Raw genomic sequence first — 25,998 nt, 5'->3', positions numbered from 1 at the left:
GAACCGTTATGTCCTTGTTTATCAACATCCCTTTTTTCACGACACTTTCAGCAGGTGGTCTTTTAAAAGCACACAAATATTCTGTTTGAATCAAAGGATGAAAGTCAGTGAGAGAGAGAGACAGAAAATTCTCTGCTTGTGTGTCTCTTCTTTCTAAGTTATGTTTCTAAAGTGCTCCCCTGAATTTAATACAAAGAACTTTCTGCTTAAGATGCAGATACTTGAAACACACTGTAATATCATGATTTCTGTTTCCTACCAACTAATCTGCTAATACTGGCAGCAAGCAGTACGGCAGCTGAACAGTCTGGGCCAAAGTACTCATTTACTGCATATGGCACAGCAGGAAACAGGCACGTGTATTTCTTTCACTTTTCACAACAAATTTTCCTTCTTTTTGTACTATTTCTTTTCATTATATTTTTCTTCCTGCATTCTAAAATAGTGTATCTATTTGCATTTCTGGCTTATTCCCTGAAATCAGAAGTCAAGTTAGCCTAAGGATAAAGGGCGTATCTACCAAAATTAGAAAATCATTACTTTGACCTTATTACCTATTTACTGAATTTCTATTTGAAATACAGCACTCATGTTTCAAAATAAATAAACCTACAAAAGAAATGTGTTTTAATTAATTACTAACAAAGCCCCAAAAAAGTTAATACCAGATACCTGTTTAAGTTGAATTTATGAAACTTCAAGTCAGGCTTCCTAGTTTGACAAAATTATTATTTTTTTAATTTTATTTTTCTTCTCATATTATTTTAGTCTCAAACCCGGACAGTATGTATTTGCTTAATTTCTATCAGTGCAATCTTAAGGAATCCAGAGCTACATATAGCAGAACAAAGCAATATTTAGAATTGAGTAAGAAGTGAGGAGTGATACCCGCTTGGTTTTCTGGAGCTTTGTTTTTCACTTAGACCACCATTACCACCCACACCATAAAAAACTTCTTCCCAAAAATGTACTGACCAAGGAAGAAATAGCACTCACTGCAGCTAATCAAGAAACATGTGCAAGTTGAGTAGCCAGGTATTACCCATGTGCTGACTAGTAGCTGTCAGAAGGGAGGTGTAGTGCCCGGGTGTTTCTTATCCCTTTGGTGGCAAAACCATATGGGTCTTTGTTCTCCACCCGGCGGCCAGTCCTAATAAGGACCATAGAGACTTAATGTCTTAGATGTCCTAGATGTCTTAGAAGCATTGTCTTCCTTTCAAACATAGCTGAAATTGCTGAATGTGTTAAAAGGTATTTACTGTAGAATTGATAGACAGAGCCACAGACTGCACGCCCAGTAGCACAAACATGATTTCCTGAGGAAAGGGGACTACAAATGTATAGCAAAACACACACATTTAAGGAAATACCTGTCACTCTCTTCTAAGTTTTACTTCCATTTATTTAGTTGGGATAATTTACCTTCAGTAAATACATGTCATAGAGGTCTTTTTGTTATTTCTTCGTCTGCTAACTTTCAGGCAAGAGTAAAGTGTAATAAAATGATGAAATTGTGGTCAGATTTCAAGAATAACACAAAAAATCATTTTGAAGATTTCAGTGAAAACATATGTTATTTGTTCAACCATCATATTTGTTCTTTTTACTTCTTCAGACACTAATAACACTTATTACTAGAGATACAGACTGTCATTTGCTCAGCGATAGCTGGTCTCACAGCTATTACTTACAGTTTGTTCAGTACTCAGAAATGTGTTCAGATATACAATGAAGTCAGTGCTCCAAATAGATTTTACAATTAAGCTGAAAAGTGTAATATCAGAATCATTTAGGCTATGATGGATAGTTTTGTTAACTGTAAATACTTTAGCCCTTTTCTTTTGGCCTTTCAATGTTTTTTCTTTTTGCTGTTGTTCTATATTAAAAGGACATTTAAAATTATGTAAGGAAGCTTTCAAAAGCATGGAGTGCTGAAATTGGAGGTTAACAGTTATGATCCCCCATTTCTTTTTCTGCCAGAATTCTCATTGTCAGCACGTATTAAACACTGCAGAGCAAATAAGGTACCAGAAAAAGACTGGAGTCTTACATTTCTGAGTTTTGGTTTTAGGTAGATTTTGGATCCAGTTTTGAAATTCAGACTGTGAAGCACTGACATCAACAGCTCTGTTCTGCAAACAGAATAACAGAATATTTGGGGTTGGAAGTGACCTCTGATGGTCATCTGGGTGCTCCCACTGCTCAAGGGGGCAAGCTTAGATCAGGCTACTCATCTAGTCAAATTCTGAACACTTCGAAGCATGGAGATCCTACAATTGCTTTGTTCTCTCTTTCAGTACTTGACTACCTCATGGTTAAAAGAAATAATCCTCATATCTAGCTGGAATTTCTTGTGTTGCAGCTTGTGTCCTTTGCCTTTTGTCCTGTTGTTGTGCACTTCCAGGAAAAGTCAGATACTCTCTTCCCTACACCATCCCTTTGGGTATTTATATGTATTACTGAGCTCTGCTTGAGCCTTTTCTTCTCCAGGCTGAACAGTCCCAGCTTTCTCAGCTTCTCCTCATATGACAGATGCTTCAAGCCACCTTTGTGGGCCTTCTCTAGACCCACTCCAGTATGCCCATGTCTCTCTTGTACTGGCAGCCCAGCACTGGACACAGTACTCCAGATGTGTCTCACCAGAGTTGAGCAGAGGGGAAGGATCATATCGCTCGACCTGCTGGCAATGCAAAGTTTGTTCTTACCCAGTGTGTCCTGCTGTGCTTATTGAGTCAGGCTGAGAGTCTGGCCAAAAAATAAAGCATAGATATGCATAGGTGAGCTCATTTGTTTCTCATTACTCGGTTTGCATGCCTATAGGCAGCTCTTGAGATAGAAATACCTTAGGAGTGGGTGAATTGTGTGTCATCTTGTGTAAAATCTTACAAAACCATAACGTGCTTGCATCAGAAACAGCTAGAAGGAATACCAGGGTGATCATATGAACCTGTGTGCTACTTTAAGTGACCACATCTAAAAAAATCCTTCACTAAGCCAGGCAACATGCTTCTTCAGTATTTTGTTTCCTCATTCTCTGCTACTAAATACTCTTCTACTTCTTCCTAGTTTGTGATAGTGCTCTTGGACAGAATTTTACTAGGAATTGAGTTTAACTGTTTCTTCATAATGGCCTTCATGCAAAGCTCGACAAAGCAAACTGAAAAACACAAGCTAACTGTAATTGCATTTGCCTGGAACCTTTATGTTTACTTCTTTCTGAAAGAGCATATTGCTACTCCTCATTTCTGTTTTCTCAGGCTTTTTCATATGCAGTAACATCTACAGTGTTTGTTTCTATATTTGTACACATACATACATACATAAGCACATGCTCATGGACATATACAGGACTCTATTCACCAAAAAGTAATGTTTGTCCTTTCTGCAAGAATGGCAATGGATTTCCTTTCTTCTTCTATCTGTAGCAGCTCCATTGTCTCCACCCGTCTCCATCTGACACAGTTAAAACCTCAGCACTCTGTGTGTTAGAAGTCTCCCACGGTGTCCACTGTTAGCAGCATTTCCTCCTGAATTTTGCACACTGGATCAGTTTTGCTGTCAGAGATCAACAATCTGGCTCCCAGTCTATCAGAAAGGCTGATTCCAGTCTTTTTTTTCTGCTCCTTGCCCATCCCTGCCCATAAGAATTAAACAGGGTGTTTCCCAGAAGACAGACACTTTCTTCAGCTCTGTCAGTGCTCTGTATCAGCGAGATCAAACCTCACTGCTCACCCAGGGCTGTATTTGCCTTTAAACGCAGAGGTGAAAACTACTATGCAGCATCTGGCACATATTTAATGCTTCAGTGTACACAGCTGAATTGATACATAATAATAAAAAGAATGTGCATTGTGCTTTGTAATATTAAAAATTAAACATGGATGTAAAGTTGTCACATAGCTTAGTATCATTAATCTTATCTTGTAAAAATTACAAGCCAATAAACTGTAATTAATAAAAGCCAACAATAGTTATTAACAAGCATGATAGGGATGCAGCTGCACAGTATCTTGGATGCTGTTCATAGCTGTCTGACTAACACAGTTTTTCAATGTGTTGTTTGACATTGCTGATCCTCAGCTTCCCCAGCCTGAAAGAGCTCTCAGATATGTGGCTGAAAAGTAACGTGTATGTGTTAGCACTGAAGAACAAATCTCTCTGATGGGTAGGATGGAGCAGGCTGGCTGAGCAAGCTTGATTATTATTATTGCCATCAAAATGAAAATAAATAAACATGTGAATGGTGAAAAGTGCAGAAGTTGACATATTCCACTCCTTCTTGGTCTGCTCCTGTATTTTACCTCAGGAGTGCTAAACCTGAAAAAGTAATGTTTGACCGCTGAATTTCTCTAAATTGATCAAGTTGTAAATTTTGCTGGTTTTATAAACATGGGTTTTCTCATTTCAACTTCCAGTGTGTATGCTAACTAAAGCTATCAACTGGCATTTTTGCAAATAGTGTTGAGATCGATTTAAGATAATAATAATTAATTACAAAATAATACTCCAATAAGTTACAACAAAATACTTACAGGAAAGCAGAAGTTAACTAGTCACAATGAACTGAAGAGTATTAGTTCAATTGTTCCTCCACAAATTCTTCTTCTTTTCTGTTATTCAGGAATGCAGCAACGCGTTGGCACAAAGGATCACTAGCACAACGCAGATGTGTTTATCAAGAGGTTGCATTGCTTTTACATGTAGTTTAGTTGCGTAATAAGGGTTTCTTTATACCTTGAGTCAGAAATGGCATGGACTTGCCTCATCTCTCACCATCACCAGTTCTCCTGTGTATCTTTTGATTTGCATGAACAAAATACGGGTTTAGTTCTGCTCACACAGAACCACAGGAGCAAATCATTAGCCAAAGAATCTGGTATGTGCACAGCACACAGTAATTGGGGCCAGTAGCGGCGTTGTTGGAGTTACACTGCTTCAGGGCCATAGTAGCAACATTCTGTGTATCTCTTGTTAGTCCCAGGGGGATGGGGAGATTCATAAAATGCCTTTTCCTCATCACTCCTTTCTCTCCATGCTTTTTTCCCCTAGAGGTCTATGGAGCTGCTTCTAAGAAATGATGTAATGTGAATGAAAACTGATAACTCTTCTCCTTGAGGGATCCAGCTGCCGGCATTGCCACCAGCATCTTCCTCACCCCACAGAGCCAGGAGGGGCTCTCTGCATAGGCTCATTTTCTGTGAAGCAGCTGGGATTTTGCACACAATAATAGTCCCACACTGCACAGTAATAAAAACACATTTTGTCACTGCACCACACAACTGATGAGGTTTGCACCCGAGAAATAGGTTATTTCAGTCACTGAAAGAACAAATAGGCAGTAGAAGACAACAGATGAATACAAATGGTTCAGAGGATTTGTAAAGTGACCTTCTTCTTGCACTCTTCCTCTCTCTCCTTGCCTCCCTTTTCCCTGCAAGTCTGCATATCCCATTTAGCTCTGAGCAAGCTTTACATAGGAGTAGGCTCTGAATGCAAACAACTTTTGCAGCTGAAGAAAGCAACCAGCCATGCTCAGAGTTCTGGTTAATGGCCTTTGAGCCACCTCTCCAGGTTTTCTTCCCCGGCTCTGCCCTGCCAGCTGGTCGTGGGCACGGGGGCTGTGTGGGAAGCATCCTCCCCCTCTGCTCAGCCCCGCTGGTGTGTGCACCGCTGTGCTGGCTCAGCGCCTGTCTTCACAGCAGAGAAAGAAATGCTGATTTGTAAGGAGCCACTTCTGCTTTGTTTGTTGCCTTCTTTAACATCCTCTCTGACTGTTAACAGTCCACCCTTTCCCTAACAACAGTGCCCTTTCGCGAGCACTAGCTGTTAAAATTATGCTTTTTTTCTCAATTGCTTTTTTATGGCTTTGTAAAAGATTTATCCTTGGTTCAGATACTGTATAAAATCCCATTTCAGTTGTGGTTTATATCATCGCCATTTCTGCCACAGTATTTCAGGTCAGGTCTCAATCTCCTGTCTTTAACAAGTCTCTACACTTTTTATATTGTGTTAGACAGACTTCATTTTATTGCAGGTGTTCTTTTTCTTAAGGCAGCGGATTGTGACACAATAGCAAAGAGGAAAACCTTTGTTAAAGTCCCATTGGTAATGCACAGCTATCACCCTTTGAAGAGATTTTACTGAAAATAAGTCCTTTTCACTCCAGCCGTACTGACCTCCATCTTCTGGAAATCATAATGAGGAACGTTTCATGCTACAAAAGTTAAGCATTCTTTTAAAATGAGTTATATGCAATATCCATTTCACAGTAGTGGAGAACAGAGAATGACTTGGGGACTGATTCTCTGTTCAGTTGCTGATGTAAGTCTGGAAATGTTTTTATCAAAGTCAATGAACTTGCCACTCCTTGGAAAAAAATGAAAAGAATCAAAACAGACACTGGTAGCTCTTCTTTTCGGCAGTGGAATAGTGTCTGAATTTCCTAGGCCAAGTTATTGTTCAGCTAAATGGAAAGAAAAGCATTGTACGATAAAGTCAAAAAGTTCAGAGTTGTGTCTGAAGCCTGAGTTGTATTCATATCTCACTGGCCCTGCTTTTACCACACTTTAAAGTCAGTAGTATAATTCTAGTTCCTTTTGATTATCACTGGAGTCACTGAAATCAGAATAAGGTATTTTCTTAATTGTAGTATGGTAGATCAGCAACTAAAAATTCTCATAGTGTACCATTCTTTTTAGTTTTTTATACATAAATGCATTTAGTAATGTGTATAAAGCCTAAGACTGATTTTTTTTTTTTTTCAAAGTTCACCTTTCTGTAGACGCTCACATGCAGAATGATATTTGGAAAAAAAGCAACTGCATTAGATTCTGAAACAACCTTTGTAGCCTAATGATCTTAATATTTTACTTCCTTTGATTCTATCCTATTGCACTTACTGAAATGATGTATTCACTAACAGTGAGACTACTAGATAATATATGAATTGACTCCTGTTGTCTTTCTTGTTAATATCAATTTGGGAAGCAGATTATATTTTCTTATTCACTTCTTCATAACAGTGTTGATTATTTAATAATTTCTTCAGTTTTACAAATATGAGTATAAAAGAGCTCCAATTCTAGGTGCTAGCCACCTTGGTCATTGAATTAAAACATGCAAATCAACATATAAAAGCCAGTGCAGGATCCTGCTTTCCCCTGCTCTCATCCTTCCCTAAAGAAGTCACAAATCAGTTCACGGTTCCCAACACTTTCTTCCCAAAATCTCCCTGAGCAAGCTGAGGTCGCCTTAAAACTCTCACTGCATCAAAAGCCAGGTGCAACATTTGTGTGTGATGTTTAATGAATACTGAGCAAAACCAAATGTTTAGAAGGTGTAAGTGAAGAAGTGCTACTTGAGGGGGAGGAACAGATCTGATCCCACTCGCTCAGGTTCCTGGCATGAGGACACTTTTGAATCAAAGCATCCTGATGCAATGAAAAAGGACAGTTACACATACAGAGGGTGACCTATCATGATCTGACCTACCGTATCAGCAGTTTCACGGTGTATCACTGCTTATGTGACTGGCAAAGTCCATCTTTGATGCCTAGCCCTGTCTCACGTTCTGCAGCTGGCCAGGGTGACAGCTGAGCAAGACCTCCTGCTCCCTGGTCAGAGCCACTGTGGGTGCCTGTGGAAGCATCACCCTCTCTTCAGGGCTCTCCTTTTGAAATTAAGACAGTTCTCACTGCTTAACCTTGTGCTATAAGTGGATCTGCCACCTGTCCCATGGATGCTCAGGGTTTGTCTAAGAGAGCAGGGGGGGCCCACAGGCACACACAGCATCTCGGTGTGAGGAACGTGCTCTTTCAAAGTAAATCTCCTAATTCCTGCATTTCACATCAAGGGTGGACTCAAAATACATTAACTGGTTTTCTTTTGGATTATGCCAAAAGAGAAGATGTGCCCAGAAGCCCCCCTGACGTGTAGTGTGAGTTCAGTCTAGTGACCAGGTTAGAGGTGGTCCAGAGTAAGACCCTGAAACACACATGCTATGGATGCTGGCTCCATAGCACCAGTGGTTTTGCTGTACAGATCCTGTCCTACCAACTACGCTACTTGCAATGTAGATGTTAGGCAACGCAACTCTGCTCTCCCTCTGGACTGTGACTGAGCTTGGCCCTTCGGTCTAAATTTAGGGGTGCACAAAGAAGTAGCTGAGTTTTTAAGGTACCCCGAGACTTAATGAACTTCTCTAAGAAAGGGATTCTGGAACACTTTCTCATCTGTCAAAATCTCAGTCCTGTTTTTCCCTTTCAGAATAGATTTGCTGAGTCTCCTACACCCCACCTCCTCTCCCCTCGGTGATAGAAGAAAAATATTTGTAGCTCATTCACCAGCATTCATCTGTTTAATTTGCAGTTCTGGACAATATCTATTGTTATGTGTGTGGAATGGTTGAGATCTCATCTCTGTTAAAGCTGTAGTGACTGCTGAGCACTTACAGAATAGAGAAGTGTGAGAGTTTGTATTCCAGACTGAATAGCTGTCAGAAACTCCTTCTCTTGTTATGAAGGGTTAAAGTTCATTGCTTCAATTTATCTCAGTGCAGAAGTACAGTATAGAGAAAGGTGGTTCTTCGGGTAGCAAGAATTCGTATCCTATTTTATAGATCATAATCTGCAGCTTTGAGTACTTGAGAGAGAAAGGTGACTGTATATTTTGGATATTCAAAAGTATGAGATGCTCATAGAAAGCTGTTTCACTAAACAAGCACTTTTTTTTTCCTAAATCGTAAGCAATTCCTGGTCTGCAGACTACATGTGATGAATAACCATAAACATTTTCAAATTCAAAATCAGAATTGTATCCAGTCTTGGTTGGAAATGCAAGCCATATAGCATAATTTCTCTTCTCTGCATGATCAACTTTCTTTGGGTGAAATTCGTCTAAGTTAACATTAGGGATATAAAATGTAGGTGTCTACATCAGAGCTAATCATCATCAACTCTTTTTCTAGTCAGTGCAGAAAAATATGCATTTTCAGGGCACAAGCTGTCTAATTAATTTTAGACATGTGCTTTAGGATAAGATGAGTCATTTCCTTAAAGTGCCTGCTCTTTCCACTGACTATAAAGGAAGTTAAGACAACTAGATGATACATAAACACGAACCTTTATCACTCACCCTAAGAGACAAGTTTTGAGAGAATACACTGAAAAATTCAATTTATTTTTTTTTCCAAAATATTCTGTATCATTCACATTAAATCCAGGAATTCTGCAGTCATTTCTAGTTGCATTTGCCAGCACAGAAGCAAATCTGGTTAATCATTTGCAGTATTTGCTTATTTTGACTGTGACAACTACGGACATGTATCTGATGTGCCTCAACAGTTGCAGGTTGATCATGTGCTTGTTTTATTTGACTGATACATTGCAATGATCGTCACAATTTGTGTTACAAAACCAAACCAGGGGACAGATCACTAAGGGTGTTAATTGGCAAAGCTATGTCAACTTCCAAGAGCTCAAAGGGAGTTGCTGTGATTTGCCCACACTGAGGATCTGGTGCACAGTTACTGTGTCACATACATCTTAAATCATGCCAGTCCACTTATAGATAAACTGTGATGCCCTAGTTATTTAAAAATACAAGGTTTTTATCTATATCAGTTTCCCTATAATGACAATACAAACATATATTCATTACCACGGATTGCTGAAAGAGTACAGATGTAAAAGCATTATTGGTGTCGGGGATCACATCCCCATTGAAGCCATTGAACTCTTTCCTTGTGCCAGCAGGGAGTTGGGCCCTTTGTATTGAGGGCAAAAAAAATGGCTTGACAGCACCCTCCTCATGTGTTGAGTTGGCAATAGGCAAAAATGTGATTTTTCCCTCTTGCTGTCTGCCACTACCAAATAAACATGTAGCAATGGAATTTAATCACTGATCTTAATGGAATCTGATGGGGTCCAAAATAGGCAATTTATTTATATGAAGGGTAGCAAGCTGCTCATGCTTGGGGGTGCAGTGTCTTTTGTTTGGGTTTTTTTTAGCTTATGTTTTGCTTTTTGTATATGATCATTTACAGACTAAAAATACACAATAGAGGTTGGTAAGCAAGAAGATCAAAAGTGTAACAGACAAATTCCTTATTCACTTTATTCCTTTAAAATAATGAAATTAAAACAGTTCTGACAGGATGCTTGTGCCACCTCTGACTTTCCCTTCCACTCTTGTGTAGGAGCAAATTGACTTACTGGAACAGAGCTGGGAATCAAACATTTCCAAGTCTTAATCCAGATTTAGATCCTGGATCTTGAGATGTCTTTGGCCAAATTATTCACTCCTTCCGCGGCTTGTCTTTCATCTCCAAAATGCAATTTTTTTATTTTATTTTTTTTTCTACACTGGGAAAAGGGGCTGCAAGGCTTAGTGAATGTTGTGTCTTTTGAACATGAGGTGCAATCCATGAAGGCAAGAATTTGCCAATTCTTCAGGACAGTGCCTAGAGCTAAGATTTCAAAGCCAGAGAGGAGACAGATCTATGTTTCCCATTACTTATTGAGTATCTGCACCACATGGGAAACTTTCGCCTATATCTTATTTAATCATTTGGAAAGCTAAAATGCTTTGTGCAGATGAGTAAATGAGGAGGAAAAAACCATACATATTTGGGCTGCAAGCAGACTTTTTCTAAATGAGTGGTAGACTACCAAAAATAAGAGTTAAAAGGACTTTGTACTGCTAATAAGTGCAAGCTGCATGTTACAGGCATTATTGTTAGTTTCTTTAGTAAAAGCAGCTTTAACCTGTAATGAAAATATTAACACCATTTTCTGCTGACAACATATTCTCTCCTCATTATTGATTTTTAGCACGTTAAATAAGAGGCATTCCATAGAAATGGCAATAATATTGATACAAGGCACAGGCTGACATAGGTTTTGTCTAAACCCTGTTGATCTTGCCATATCATGACTTTAGCAGCTGCACATCGTGGTTGTTCCCTTTTTGCTTCACTCCATGGGTATTTCGGTTAAAGACTCAAGGGCAGCCTCACTGTCCATTCTTGCTTTGACCTCAGCTCGTACCGGTTTCCAAAGTGTATTAGTAAGTGCTGCATATTACTAAGAGCTGAATAACACTCATAGTACTTGACCATCTCAAGGGCAAACAGCTTCGATTCCATGAGATGAAAACCCAGTTTGATTCATAAATTCTACACTTATTTAAAATGAAAAGGTGCATCAGCTGGTAGGCTTTCTACTTAATGTGTGACCTCCTCCTATTGAATTTGTATCCCATAGATAATTGCTGTATTTGATAAAATAGTATGCTACAGTAACATTTTCAATCATACAGATGACACTTAGATTACCAGTTCATTACTTTACTCACTTTCATTTTAACTTTTTCCCATGATTAAGCACCTGGAAAGTTATGGCTATGTTATTGGAGAAAGATTCTCAACATTATATTACTGATGTAACGTGTTTCAGAATTTATATCTCTCTGGCTGTGAAAACACCTTTCTAGAGAAAACAATATGACATTGTTTTTTTTCTTTCTTCTTATTTCTCTCCCACAGATTGTGAGCGTGGGAAAGCATGTTAAAGGATACCATTATATTGTTGCCAACCTGGTAAGATACTTTTCTAGAATTATACCCTTGCTCGGTAAGTGAAACACTCAGTTTTGCTTCAAAGTTATCGCACTTCACACAACATTTGCCATTTGTCACTAACATGTGGTTGTGCATAATAGTTTTTATGGTGCGTAAAAGAACTTGGTTTTGTTGTTACAGCCATGGAGACCAGAAGGGCACAATGTTACCCTCTTAAATTTTATCAGAATCAATGTAGCATAAAGGACTGCTAACTGTATCTTGTGGCTGAATTAGAATTTACAGAACTACACTTTGATTTTTGACTTATCATTTAATACTACTAACATAACAGTTCTTGAGGTAGCTTTTCTACATTCTCCAGGGAATGTTCACTTTGCTGTAAGATCAACTATTTCCAGTCAAATTACTAGTTCAGTATTTTCACTCTAAGTCTAAACCGCACATTAACACAGATAACGTTCAGAAGAGGGCAAAGAAAGAGTAAATGTAATACGTTCAGAAGAGGGCAAAGAAAGAGTAAATGTTTTTTATTTATTATTAAAATTTTTTATTTATTATTAAAATAACTCATTCTTTATACCTGCCTGGCTAAGCATAGTGAATGTAGGACAGAGTCTAGTCTATGCTTTAAATTGTTTTGGTTTTACTCTCCCTCAAGGAATTTTACTTGACATGAAATATTTTATTGTGCTTTGTACCTTAACTTAAGATCACTTCAGATTATTTTTAAGACCTCAGGCGTGTCTATTCTCTTTGGTCTTACAAATTAGATTTTCAGCAGTACAAATTTATAGTTCCCCAAGTAACTTTTCCCATGCAAAATAGTTGCTGTAAACAAGGAACCAGATGAACTAGTGAACTGCTAGTGGGATATACAGTGGAGACAGGCACATCTACTCATCTGCTTCAGCAGAGGCACACCTGGCTGTCTACTGGCTGTTCAATAATGTGGGTAATACAACTTCCTGATGCATCACCTTTTATGTTTACTGTCAGTATCCTTTAGGACATGAATCAAATCTCTGTCATTAGAGGTTTTATCCCCCAGGTATTGGGTCAGTACCCCAGAATTTTTTTCCTTAATCTCTCTTTTTTAAGTTAAGTATGATAATATACATCTGTTTGCACTAAAAAATGCCAATCAGAGGAATATAAGAAAATAAAATTAAGGTACCTCTGAGCTAGCATTAAGCATAGCAGCTGGGAAGGGAGCACAAAGATTCATGCCTGCTTCTTAGCTTGCTTTAGCAGTTTGAATTATGCATTTTCTTGAAGCTCAGTTACGTCTGTAAAAGCAAATTTTACTACAGAATTTGTCTTTATGCATGCTGAACAGATTAGCCTGAGAAACTAATAAGTCAAGAAGTATACATTAATTTTTTCTTTCAGTGTTGGATTTCACTCTAGGCTTTCAATATGTAGCAAATCTGGGAGCTACCACCATCATATTTCACAAAAGTGTGATTTTGATATTATGTTTTCCTTGCACTAACAGGGAGATCCTCATGACCTATCTCTGCCTTCTAGTGTCTGTTATATTATTTCATTATGTCAGACACCTTCAGCCTAAACAATGAACCTCAGAATTAATGTATTTTCAAAATAGTCTTGTCCATTTTGCAAAGGTGCAAAGAAACAAGGATATATTGATCAAAGTACTAGTACAGTGCTCATTCAAATCTGCCAGCTTTGATGGAAATTGGATTAAGACTTTAATATTCTGCAGGCACTTTTCAGTTGATTCACCAAAGGCATTTCTTCAAAAACTGTCTGCCATTTCCAGCAGTGTGTTGCTTAGCTGTCAAGACCACCCTAAGCAATGATGTGGGAAATTTATTTCTTGGGGTTTTTTCATACTTTATTAAACAAATGGAAGTTATCAACAAAGGCGCAACATTATGCTCTGGTTTCACATTTTGGACTTTAATGAAAACCTGTTGCTGTACGTTCTTTATGCTGCCTTTCTGACCTGGAACAGATTGGACCCACAATGGGCACAAGGACAAACAAAATCTTGAATTGATTTTCTAGGGTTTCAAAGATATTTCTCTGGAGAGATTTATGCATGGAGGAGCCAATGTGACTGGATTTCAGCTGGTAGATTTCAGTACCCCAATGGTAACTAAGCTGATGCAGCGCTGGAAGAAGCTGGACCAGAGAGAATACCCAGGATCTGAAACCCCACCAAAGGTATTGGCTGATCTGAAGCATTACCAAAGATATCCTCAAGTGTTCTAATTTCTGATTAACATTGTTGAATACATATATGAAGACCTTAATATTTAGGCAAAGAAGGCGACAGTTGATCTTACTATTACTGGCAACTAATTATGCCTATCTTTATGATCGCATGATAGAAACACAAACTGCAACACATTTCACTGATGTACTTTAATGTCCTTTGTCACTTATTCTCCAACTTCACCCCTTTACTGACAGGAATTAAAGGTCAAATGCTTAACTGACAACTTAATTTCAACCAATTTTACATGAATTAGTCTAATTATCTAGATTCACTTAGAATGCAGAGCTCTCCCAACAGCCAATTCTTTTCTATATGAGATGTAACCACAATTGTAAATTTAAGCAATTTTAACTTATATTTTAATTTACGGTTTCCTCTGGAAAATCTATCCACCTCAAAACCTGGTGTAGTAACCACTTTCAGGCACGATTTTAGAGTGAAATTACATTCCAGTACTCCTCTATCCTAATCCCTCACAGATGGATAAGAAAATATTTATCTCCCCTATTATTTTCTTGGAAGGCAGATCACAACATAGTCATAAATATGACTTCATCAAAATAGTTTTGTTATTATATGAACTAATATATATCACACCTAGCTGAGGTTGGGCTGCTTTGTGCTGGGCACTGTGCAAAGATAAGCTATCAGCCCTTCCTCAGCTGGAAGAGGGGTAGGTTGACAAAGTCTAGAGTAACTATCAACATGGATAATACAAAACATAGCTACATCATTTTGTGAATACTCAAGAAATTTATGTTCTGCGGCTAAAAAAAATCAGCTATGGATGCTGTGGTCTATGGTGTGCAGATGCCTCCAAGTGCTGGTGATGGGAACAATTTAACTTATGGGACTCCTTGCCACAGAAACAGGATTGTGCTGTCTCCTTCTGAGAAGTCAGCATGATTAAACTGAACTGCACGGAATTCACTTATGGATAACCAAAATTTGAGATCATAAAGATAAACCATGTCCCAAAGAGCTTATAACATGCAAGACAAATGAAATGAAGGAAATTAGACTTGAATAAGTGAATTTAAATTTTGGAAGTTACAGGGCGTATCAATAGCAGCCCTGGGCATGTTAGCAACTTCTCCTGGTGCAGTATGTTCATCAGAGGACCATACTGCAAAAATGTCCCTTTGTTTATGTGGCTCCAGGCTAACAGCTGTTGAAGAGTTGCTCTACGCATTTCATTTGGCACGTTCTCAACCTAAGGCAGCTACTGTAGTTAGTGTAGAAATGTAGACTGTTCAGTGCCCTGTGTCATTCGGAGAGCCATCATAGGTGTATGTATACCAGTTGGAAGAACGTACCCTTGATCATTCTTAACAAGTCCAATAGCCCAGATTTCTGCTCATTAGCCATGCGTTTCTTTCAGTTATATTTTCTCACTGAGTTACTGTTTCTTTCTTTTCTTTTGAGTAAGTTGGATGGGTGGGGTTATTATCTAACATATAAGACAACTGAAAAAAAAATATGTAAGACTTGAATATCTCCAGTTTAATTTTTTTCTTTTAATAATCATTCAGAGGAAGGTTTTGCTACCCATAAGAAATACTGTTTTAAAGCTGGAGCTACTGAAATGTATTCTTTTCAGTCCTGCAGTTGTTCCTTTGTTCCTGTCCAAATCCTTGCTTTTGATTTTGAGGAGAGCTTTTTTCTAAATGCAGGTGTGGAAACTGCTGTATAATGAATCAAACTAGAAATACCAGAGACTGCAGATTTTTTGTAAAGACATGCCAACACTAAAGTGGTATGTTTTTTCATCTATTTAGTATACCTCTGCATTAACATATGACGGAGTCCTTGTGATGGCTGAAACCTTCCGTAATCTCCGAAGACAAAAGATTGATATTTCAAGGAGAGGAAATGCTGGTGATTGTCTTGCTAACCCTGCAGCCCCATGGGGTCAAGGAATTGATATGGAGAGGACATTAAAACAGGTAAGAGGAGGCTTTATTCTAGTGATCTTTGTGAATATTATATACTAGTTGTCCACTGTATGATTTGAAAGATATTACACACAAGTTGAGCAATGGGAGAGGTCAAATTTATTTTTCATTTGCCATTTGGAAACAGCTGGGGCTGTTCTGGTTGTTCTGGTTTATAACTTGGGATGAAAGTGGAGGGAAACTACTACTATTTGAAACTTCTGTTAGTTCTGTTAAGATAGTTGGGATGTCCTCCACCGAACTGGTGAGCTCATCTGTTACTTTTGCATATAACCTGGCTGCACAGATATTGTAATTTAAGGAAAAAGGTATAGCTACATAATATAACCTTTCAAATATGTTTCTGTCATCTTGCATAAAAGCAGATTTTTCCCAGGGAAATCACATAGGTAGTATTTTTTTCTTTAAAAAGAAATAACCCAGAGCTATTGTTCTCTGATGTCAGGATTTTAAATTCCTGATGAATATGGATGCCTAGAAAGTTCCAGATCTCTGTCAAGACGATTTAGCCTTTCCTTTGAATGGGACAGTAAGAAAATAAAAATCCTGCAGTAGAATTTAAATCATTGCAAATGAGCAGGCTCCACTCAGGAGAAACTGCTGAGGAGAAGTGACTGCTGACAGAGCTGGCAGCTCTGTGCCTGGAAGCCAAGGTTTCAGTCCTGGAGAAAAATCGGCAGAGATAGAAATGGACAGAGAGAAGGACTAAGTGGTTTAAATCCACATCCTGTCTCTTAGGGAGAGAAATAAAGCATTTTGTATGCTTCGCATACTCGGTGTAGTTGCACAGATCTGTAACAATTGTGATAATCATGCAGTCAGGCTTCTGTGTTAGGGCAGACAGCATGAGCCTTTGAATCTGGCCAAAGAGGTTTGGGTGGCCAGATCCTAATAGAATCAAAGTCAGCAGCAATATGGCCATGGCTTCTTTGGGATAAGGACCACAATCTGGATATCCTTTGATGAGGCAGTAAAGCGCTGAAAGAAAAAAAAATAAGAGTTCTGGTTTCAGCTGAGACACAGGTGGTGGAAAACTGCCACAGCCAAACTTACAGCTTTACATCTGTCCTTCTCCACTCTGAGGCTTAGAAAACACTCTTTTCAATCCCTATGCGTGTCACCCATCTTCTGTGATAGTAAATTGCTTTACTGGGGCCAAGGCTGTTGTCAGGTTTACCTTGATGAGCAATATATACTCAATTTATAAATTTAATCCACCAGAGCGTAGGCTAAAAAGATATACGAGCTCAGGCTGAACATCCTTTAGGTTTATTTCCTGTGATCCGAAGTATTCTGCATCAGTGATAAGGATGGTAAAAAATATATTTCTCTTTAGGACCTGCAGCTGAAAGGTGTTGAGCTGCACAGCATGAAAGAAGAGAAGGTCCATTGTGTGTCTTTGCTAGCATTTAGATACCGGCATATCTAAGCCTATTTTGAGCCTGGTTTCACAAGAAAAGGGAATACAAAGGAAAAATAGCCAACTTTTTTGCTTTACAATGCTTGTCTATTCTAGAGTAGTGTTGTTATGGTAATCTAAGGACATAGCAAGGGTAACTTTCACTGCTTTGTGACATTTGGAATAAAGAATAAAAGGTTTGATTCTCATTATGCTTTTTCTTCAATTTGTAGGTTCGAATACAAGGATTGACAGGAAATGTTCAATTTGACCACTATGGTCGCAGAGTCAACTACACCATGGATGTCTTTGAACTGAAGAACACGGGCCCTCGGAAGGTACGTGCTGACAATGTTTATTATCCTACTATCATATAAATGAGTTATGTGCAATGAAATTATTATGCAAACTTATATTAAAATGGACTACTGTGTGGTTTTAAAAAAGATAATGTATTGAATACATGCATAATCTGCATGAAAATCTGCTGGAAGCAGATTTAAACTGGATTTTCTACTAGATACTATTATTCAGTGCAACAAATTTGGGGTCAAAACCAAACGTGCATCTTGGAGAGGTGGCATGTCACTCAGTCAAGCATGCTAATGAAGACCAGCTGCATGGCATGTTACTAGGCTGCTGGGTGATGGGAAGTGGTCAGAAGTCTGAAGAGCAGACTTCTATATTATCCAAAGATTTCTATCTATCTTGCAAATTACTGGCATTTTTAGGCTGGATCATTTGTGTCTTCTGTGTAAATAAGAATCATAGGCTATAACTAACAGGGCTTTTAAGAGGTAAAGGAGAGGAGAGAGGAAGAAGAGAGAATACCCTGCATTCTTATATTTTCTGAAATTAATTGCAGTATCTAATCCTGTGTACTTGATTGGTTGCTCGTAAGCAATTTTAGGCAAACACATTAATATATATATAAGCAGATCCTTCATGTCTGAATGCATATAGCTTATCACTCAGCACAATCACTTTGAAAAGATAAGCCCAGGTACTTTGCTAGCCCTTTCTCTTCTGTGCTGAAATCTATAATTTTTCATAGTATAAATCAAATAAAGATCATAAAATGCACTCATGCTCAAGGATTTTATTTCCTTTGGAGACACTGTGGCCTGTTCTATTTGCAAGGTTATCACAACAAGAAAAAGTGAAAAGATAATGGTGAATAGGAGAATATGGCTGCTTGAGTAGGGCCAAGACAATCAGAATTGAAATAAGTAGTCCCCGGCTGTTGGGCCGGAGGTGACAAGCTTGCACAGGGGATCTGTGTGCCCCTGTAAAGACAGTTATATGCCACAGTGATGAGGAAGCAGAGTGTTAAACTGCAGACCCAGAGCAAAATTACATATTGGTGTGAACAAACTGCTGGTGTATTGTGGTGGAGAGCTGTAGACCAAAGCAAAGCATGTGCCTGTGTATGAGGTGTAGTGTTGCAGTTGCTTTTTGAAGGTAGGACAGATGGCTGAAGAATAAATTGGGCAGGGTGAGTCTGTCTTTCTGCTCTCTTGGAAAGCCCCATGTCTTCTGCCAGGTGGTGTGTCTGACCTTGCTGCCACCCCTGCTCCCTTCCAGGCTGTGCGCTGCGCTGTCGGCAGCCAGGAGGATGCACGGGTGGCCGGGGTGCATCGAAGGCAAGTGGTGAAATATGACCATTCCATCCCCCATTCCCAATTGTACAGGAGGGAAGGCAAGGTGGAAAAGATGTGGTTAATTAAGTCACAACTTCAGTAACTCGTTAGGGTATTTGCCTGGCAGCGAACTGTCAAAAGTGGCGCATTGTTCCTCTTTCAATATTTGTCACCTGTTTTGAGAGAGGTGTCTTGCTGGCACCACTGCAGGGATGACCCCACTGTCTCTTCTTGCCTGCAATTTGAAGGGTAGGGTGGCTGCCAAAAGAGGAGCTATTTCTGTGCTGTGCTGGGGTACTAAGGTGCTTTTCTTACCTTTCCAGTCATGCCTCTCTGCCACTCTTAAGGCATTACCTGTTTTTGATATAACAAGCCATAACAACTTTGACAGATCTGGCTACTCACAAGAATTTATTTCTCATGTATTACATAGTATTTTATTTGTGATCATTGGACCAATTATGTGCTGCAGCCTGACAAATCCTATATAATACGTGAGAAATGGCTATACTTGATTGAACTAAGAGGCCTTCACTTTTAATGTCTTCTCCTCTTGTCCTACATAACATGACTTATGAGTCACCCAGCAATATCTTTTCAGGACTAGCCTTTCCAGCAAGAGTAACGCATGCCTCTAATCTTTAGAAAAAGGGTTTTTTTGTTGCCCACAGCTTTAAGAATATGAACAGAGCATTACAAAATGCTAGTCAGAGGTCAGCTAGTCACAGCTAGTCAGAGGCAGACTTCAATATAGTTTAATAAAATGGGAAAGAATAGCCAATGGTCATATTAGTTTAATTTATGCAGCATTTCTTAATTGGTTCTTGTCTGCAAAACAGTAACAAAACCTGCCAGGGAGGGGAAAGGATGTGAGGAGAAAGATCATGGAGATGTGGTGGGATGGCTGGAGTGTTGTAGCAAAGCCATACAGGCTGTTCAGGAAGGACAAGCAGGGAAGATGAGAGGGGGAGTTACCGTTTATGTGTGAGAGCAGCTGGAGTACATGGAGCTCTGCTTGGGGATGGATGAGGAGCCAGCTGAGGGAACTGGCAGATGGCATTTTGAGGACACTCAATAATCTTTGACTGATCATGGAGATTGGGATAAGTGTCTGAATACTGGAGGAAATTAAATGTCACTCCTCTCTTCAAGAAGGGCAGGAAGGAGAACCCAGGGAACTATACTTCAGTCCCTGGAAGGTGATGAAAACCATTTCCAGGCACATAAGGACAAGAAAATCATCATGAGTAGTCAGCATGGCTGACTTCACCCAAGGGAAATCACACTTGATCAACTTGATAAACTTCTGCAATGAAATGACTGGCCTGGCAGGTGAGGGGAGAGCAGTGGATATTGTCTACCTGGATTTCACTAAGGTCTTTGACACTGTGTCTCGTAAGATCCTCCCAAAGAACTTATTGGTGTAGGAGCTGCGTAAGCGGACAATGAGACGGATTGAAACCTGGCTGAAGGGCGAGGCCCAGGGGATGATGATCAATGGTGCCTGAAGTCCCATTAGAGGCCAGTAACTGGCAGTTTACCACAGGGGTCCAGTCCTGGTTAACATCTTCATGAGTGATGTGGATCTGGGGCAGATTGTGCCACCAGCAAGTTTGCGGATGACACCAATTTAGGAGGCTGATATGTCAGAAAGTTAGGCTACCATCCACAGACACCTTGACAGGCTGGAGAAATTAGTCAACAGGAACCTCATGAAGTTCAACAAGGAGAAATGCAAAGTCCTGCACCTGGGAGGAACAATGCCAGGAACCAATATATGCTGAGCATCACCGGGCTGGAAAACAGCTTGGCAGAAACGCCACTGGAAGTCCTTGTCGGTACCAAGTAGAACATGAGCCAGTAGTATGCCCTTGCAGCAAAGAAGGCTGATGGTGTCCAGGGCTACATTAGACAAAATATTGACAGCAAGTCAAGGGAGGTGATTATTCCCTTTTACTAAGCGCTGGTGTGGCCACACCTGGAGACTGTGTTCAGTTCTGGGTTCCTCAATACAAGAGAAACATGGACAGACTATAGAGATTCCAGCAAAAGGCCAGAAGGGACCAGAGCACCTCTTCTGAAAGGCTGAGAGGGCTGGGACGGTTCAGCCTGGAGAAGAGAAGGATCAAGAGGGATCTTGTCAATGTATACAAACACCTGAAGGGAGGATGCAAAGAAAATTGTGCCGGGCTCTTTTTAGTGGTGCCCAGGGCCAGAGGCAACGGGCAAAAAGTGGGACACAGGAGGTTTCCTCTGAACATCAGGAAATACTTTTTTACTGTGAGTGTGACCAAGCACTGGCACAGGTTGCCCAGGGAGGTTTCGGAGTCTCCTTCCTTGGAAATATTCAAAAGTCATCCGGACGTGATCCTGGGCAGCTGGCTCTAGGGATGGCAGGGGGGATGGACCAGGTGACCTCCAGAGATCCCTTTCCACTTCAATCATTCTGTGATTCTGTCATTCACCATTCATCATGTTACCAAGATTTAAAAGAAATAAAAGAGGAAAAAATGTAAACAAAGCATATACGTATACATGTACATGCACATGGCATTCTAAGCTTTGGGTCTTAAATGGCAATTTGGGCAATAACTAACAGGAAAATTTTGGAGTATTCTGTTGCCCTTAATAACTCATGGGCTTCAGCAGGAGCACTTCGGTGACTGCTACAAGGTACACAGGCCTTCAGAAATGACACTATTCGTTCAAATGCCATGCTGTTGTGACAAATTTACTTTGAGGTAGATATTTTTGCAATATTGTTTCCTAAAAGACAAATTCAGCCTCTGTATAAGTGGATGCAACTGCTATAAAGTCCAATTGCAATCCAAATAGAATTGGATGTACTTTAATAGCTGAATTCAGTCCTGTCCTTTGAGGAGTTCTTTTCCTTGGGGATTTGAGGTGTTTATAAGAAAACATATTGTTATTTAGTGCTCTCAGAATGACTGTGAATCTATATAGTTACACAAGTGTCATCATATATCTTATATATTTATTCAGTAATCCAGTTCCAGAGTTACTTTAATGCAGGTTTGAGACGCACACACACAAACTCACACCCAGCCACACAAGCTAAAATTCCTTTAAAAAATGCCTGCCATTCCTCAAAAGCCTCCTTTATCACTGCCTGCTTTTTCATATGGTACTTACTTTTATAACACAGTACATCATTCATTTTCTGCTTTCCTTCTGAACTTTCCAGCAGCGAAGAATTGTGCAATGAAAAACAATCATTCACTATTATAATGACTTTCCCCAACTCCCAGGTTTTGGTGTACGTATTCTGCCTTTAGCTAGTCACAGTTTCTGACAGGAACTTGACATTTTCAGTTTTCAATGGTATCTGTGACTCTATAGTTGTCTGGATGAAAAAGAATCTTTATTAGCAGTGCATCCTACTCAGAAGAAAACCTCCCTATCCACTGTATCAGCAATGCTGAAGCTTCCTGTTAGCTGCAGACACCTAAATCAAGGGTCCTGTGCTGTAATAGAAATTGCAAAGAGAAAAGGAACATTTCAACTAAATATACCAGAAGTTGTGCATGGGAAAAGTTTGTGCTTGTTTGCTTTACTAATAGAAAAAAATATTCACTCATATTGACTCTTACTCACTCATTCATATTGAATTACTTCATGTATTTGTAATTCTCTGTGGTGAGTGTGGCTGCACACCTCTCTAGGGACTGCTAAAGTTACTTGCCCCTGCATAATTTTTTTTCAAAAAGGAAAATAATGAAATAGTAAATGTAAGACTCAAGAATAAAGTTGGTTGTTTTAAGAATATACAGGATTCTTTAATGCACATGAGACCAGGAAGCAAAAGCACTCCCCTGCACTTCTAGAGTCTCATATCACATCACTGCATTGATCTGAACAAGGTGTTTCTCCATGTCATGAGGGCAGAATCCTATGTGGTGGTGAATTTTAGTCTGGGTTCTACAATAATGTTAGAAATAATATTAGCTGCATAACTGATCTGATAATTTAGCCATTTTCCATCATACTGAAGTCTTTTCATCCAAGGTACACACTGTCCTTTGGCACTGACAGTTACACTGGAGCTCTGTCTGGAGCCCACTTTCTACTAAAATTCCCTTTCTTCTTGTGATAAGATTGACAAGGTGTTCCTCTCTCCCAGCTCTTGGTCTCATGAACTCCTAATTAATGAAGGAAGGAGGGAAGGGAGGGTTGCTAGTGACTGGTCCCCAGGTGCTTCTGAAAATGAGATGTGCCAACTTGAGTTGAACCTCTTTGATAGGAACCCTTAAACACCATTGCTTCTGTCTGCACCTTTCCTAGGAAGAAAGATCAGTTTCTTAATTCATCACATTCTCAGGAACCTGGAGAGCCCCTTTGGATGGGGTTAGAGCGCTGTTTTACTGACATGTTTGTGTTCATGTTGTCTGTTTGATGTGGAGCTGAGTGCTGTCAGTGCTGGGTCAGAGGAAAAGGCACTGAGCCATTCCCCAGCAACCTTGTCAGAGGGTCCACAGACAACCATGATCTAGTAGCAGAAAAGAGAACGGCAAGGAGGGGAAAAGGGGGAGTGTTTGCTAGTGAGTCACAGGTTAGACGTGAGAACAGCTTCAGCTAAGGAACCTATGTCTGGCGTGCTGAAAGGATGGGTGGGGAGGTGGAATTAGACATCTCCAAGTAAGAGAGACAGGGGACCATTGTCATGAACCGCTTGGCATTTCACAGAATCATAGAATCATTTACGTTGGAAAAGACCTTCAAGGTCATCGAGTCCAACCATGAACGTAACACTGCTAAGTCCAACTAAACCATGTCTCCAAGTGCCACGTCCCTGGGCCCTCTCAGAAAAGGATGTTGACTCATTTCTTGCAGCATCACTAACAATGCAGAGGGCACAGCTGCGGGCTGCAGTGGTGTGCACTGCAAAGAGCATTTAAGAGTATTTAAGGGGAGGCTTCTGATTGCAGGCATACCACTTTTGAGGGTTTTTTCTCCATGGGAGTACAAGAACGAGTGATTCAAACCTGTTTCTAGAGTAGAGCCAGCAATGAACAAAAGCAGCTGTTTCACCATAAGGCTGCTCTGGGAAGGGTTGGGGCAGCCTGAATGCAGCCAGGGAGGTGAAAACCTGATTTGTTCCACCTTCCTGTACGCACTTACCAGAGACACTTTTAGACTGAAATCACTGTGCTTTATAGTTATTGGGGAAATCAAGCACTTTTTTTAGGAGGGGTGCTTATCCCTCATGAGCTCAGTCACTCTCTGGTGGTACCTGTCTGTCCAGCGAGTGTAAAGAAAGCTTTAATAACAGGACTTTTAAGGTAGGTGTTAAGCCTGGTGTTAAGTCCCCGGGTTGAGGTCTCCTGGCAGGCCCATGGTGGAGCAGGGAATTGAGATCAGCCACTGAATTGCAAAGCTGTCATCCACATGTCTTTCACTCGTCCGTCTAAGACCAGAAGATCTGGAGGATTAGTGAATGATAATTTTCTTGTGGAGAGCAAAAATTCTTATAGTGCATTTATGACCCAGGAAGGTTTCAAACTATTGAGAGTGAGATTTAAATTATGCCTCTGGTTGGAGCTCAGATTATTCAGGAGCAGCTGAGTGACAGCAATACCAGCTCTGAGACTGTGCAGCAGTGGTGCAAGATGGTATCACCAAAATGTTAGATACATACCACCGTCGCCTGTCTATGAGCACTTCCTTTTGTACCAAATTATCTTCAGATCACTCGGTTGTTCTTACAACCATTTATATTTGTAATTTTGCAGAATGTAGACTTTTCTACTGTAAATTGTATACATTTTGTTTTGCAGGTTGGTTACTGGAATGACATGGATAAATTAGTTTTGATTCAGCATGAACCTACACTTGGAAATGACACTTCAGCCATTGAGAACAGAACAGTAGTTGTCACTACAATTCTGGTAAGGTGTTTCTTTTTTTAATGCTTATACCGATGTGTGACACAATCTCATTTCTAGTTATGGTCTAATTTAGTCTGCCAGTTCCTAGGTTAGTGGGAGGGTGAGCACCATATATCTTAATTATCTTGACTGTCATGTCTGTACAGAGTTTTTTTGGTACACATTTAATATAATAATTCACTTGAAATCAGGTTTTTAAAATTGAGTTGTGGTAGTTTTTTTTCTTTATTCAATCTATTTCATTTTTTACAAAAGCAAGTCTCAGGAATATAAGTGAATTCTTTCAAGCTCTAATTGATAAATCTTGACTTAAAATAAACTGGAAGAAGAGAAAACCCCAAAACCTCTAAATGACAGAACTGACCAAAGGGTATCAAATTAGATGCCTGTAATGACAGTGTCCTTTTTTTTGATACATTATAAATAAAAAATTGGCATTAGCAAGAGCTAAAATTCTAGGTAGTGTAGTTCAGTCAGACAACGAGAACTGGGTTATCTACTTTTAACTGTGAGTGAAAACATGGATTTATTAGATGCATTAAAACAAATTTCTTAATATATTTATTCATCATTTCAATAAATTTCCATTTTAATAAAATCACAATATATTTGAGGATTGATTTTCCAGTGTTATTGATGTTTTTAAAGAGTGGTTGCAAAGGATAATGCAGTTGTTTCATTCATTTACATTTTTAATATGGAGTTTTTCAAAACCATCATTTCTTACAAATCTGTATTTTAAACAAAATACTTAACAATTTTCCCTCTGTAGTCAGACATGCCCTTTTAAGCTGATGTTTGTCAAGGCCAACTGGCAAAGCGTGACCTTTACTTGACCGCTTTTAAGATTTTACATTGCAGTTCACTGCCCTTTTCACCCGCTTCATTTAGACAAGATATTTTAACCCTTTAGAATAAGCTGTGTCTCAAATGGGAAGGAATATTCTGTATGTGTTGTTTAGCAATAATTTTTCTAAGTTAATACAGCGTTGAAAATAATCCAAAGGAAAGTGTCAAGACATTTTCTTAATTGAAAATGCAGTTAGTTACCAGATTTCCAACAGTGTTTATCAGCATTTGTACATTATGTATGTCTTAACAAATCTCCTGTTGAAGATTATCATTTCAGGATGCAAACCAACCAAACTACTATACAACAATTCAGAATGTAACTCCTAACCAAATTGTGTAACATTTTATTTTATTTTATTTTTTTTGCATGGGACATTTAAAATATATGTATCTTTTTCCTAAAAAAAAAAAAAAAAAAAA

At 39.3% G+C, this 25,998-nt stretch overlaps 1 protein-coding gene across 8 annotated transcripts in view; it reads left to right on the top strand.

Moving 5' to 3' along the window:
* Window positions 1–25,998, top strand: part of GRIA4 (glutamate receptor, ionotropic, AMPA 4) — a 223,209-nt gene that overhangs the window by 134,931 nt on the left and 62,280 nt on the right. For all 8 annotated transcript variants that reach the window (XR_001414519.1, XM_014965881.1, XM_014965882.1 and 5 more), the window contains exons 5-9: window positions 11,543–11,596; window positions 13,613–13,771; window positions 15,605–15,772; window positions 17,414–17,518; window positions 24,616–24,726. Coding sequence is in view for 7 of the 8 variants with exons in the window: in XM_014965881.1 (XP_014821367.1) it covers window positions 11,543–11,596; window positions 13,613–13,771; window positions 15,605–15,772; window positions 17,414–17,518; window positions 24,616–24,726 (597 nt within the window). In the remaining variant the exon portion in view is untranslated. The remainder of the gene's footprint in view (window positions 1–11,542; window positions 11,597–13,612; window positions 13,772–15,604; window positions 15,773–17,413; window positions 17,519–24,615; window positions 24,727–25,998) is intronic.

Source organism: Calidris pugnax, unplaced genomic scaffold (assembly GCF_001431845.1).
Source record: "Calidris pugnax isolate Ruff unplaced genomic scaffold, ASM143184v1 scaffold20, whole genome shotgun sequence".
In the NCBI taxonomy this organism is placed as follows: Eukaryota; Metazoa; Chordata; class Aves; order Charadriiformes; family Scolopacidae; genus Calidris; species Calidris pugnax.
Note: the sequence above shows the minus strand (reverse complement) of the source record. Positions and strands in the feature narration are given on the sequence as shown.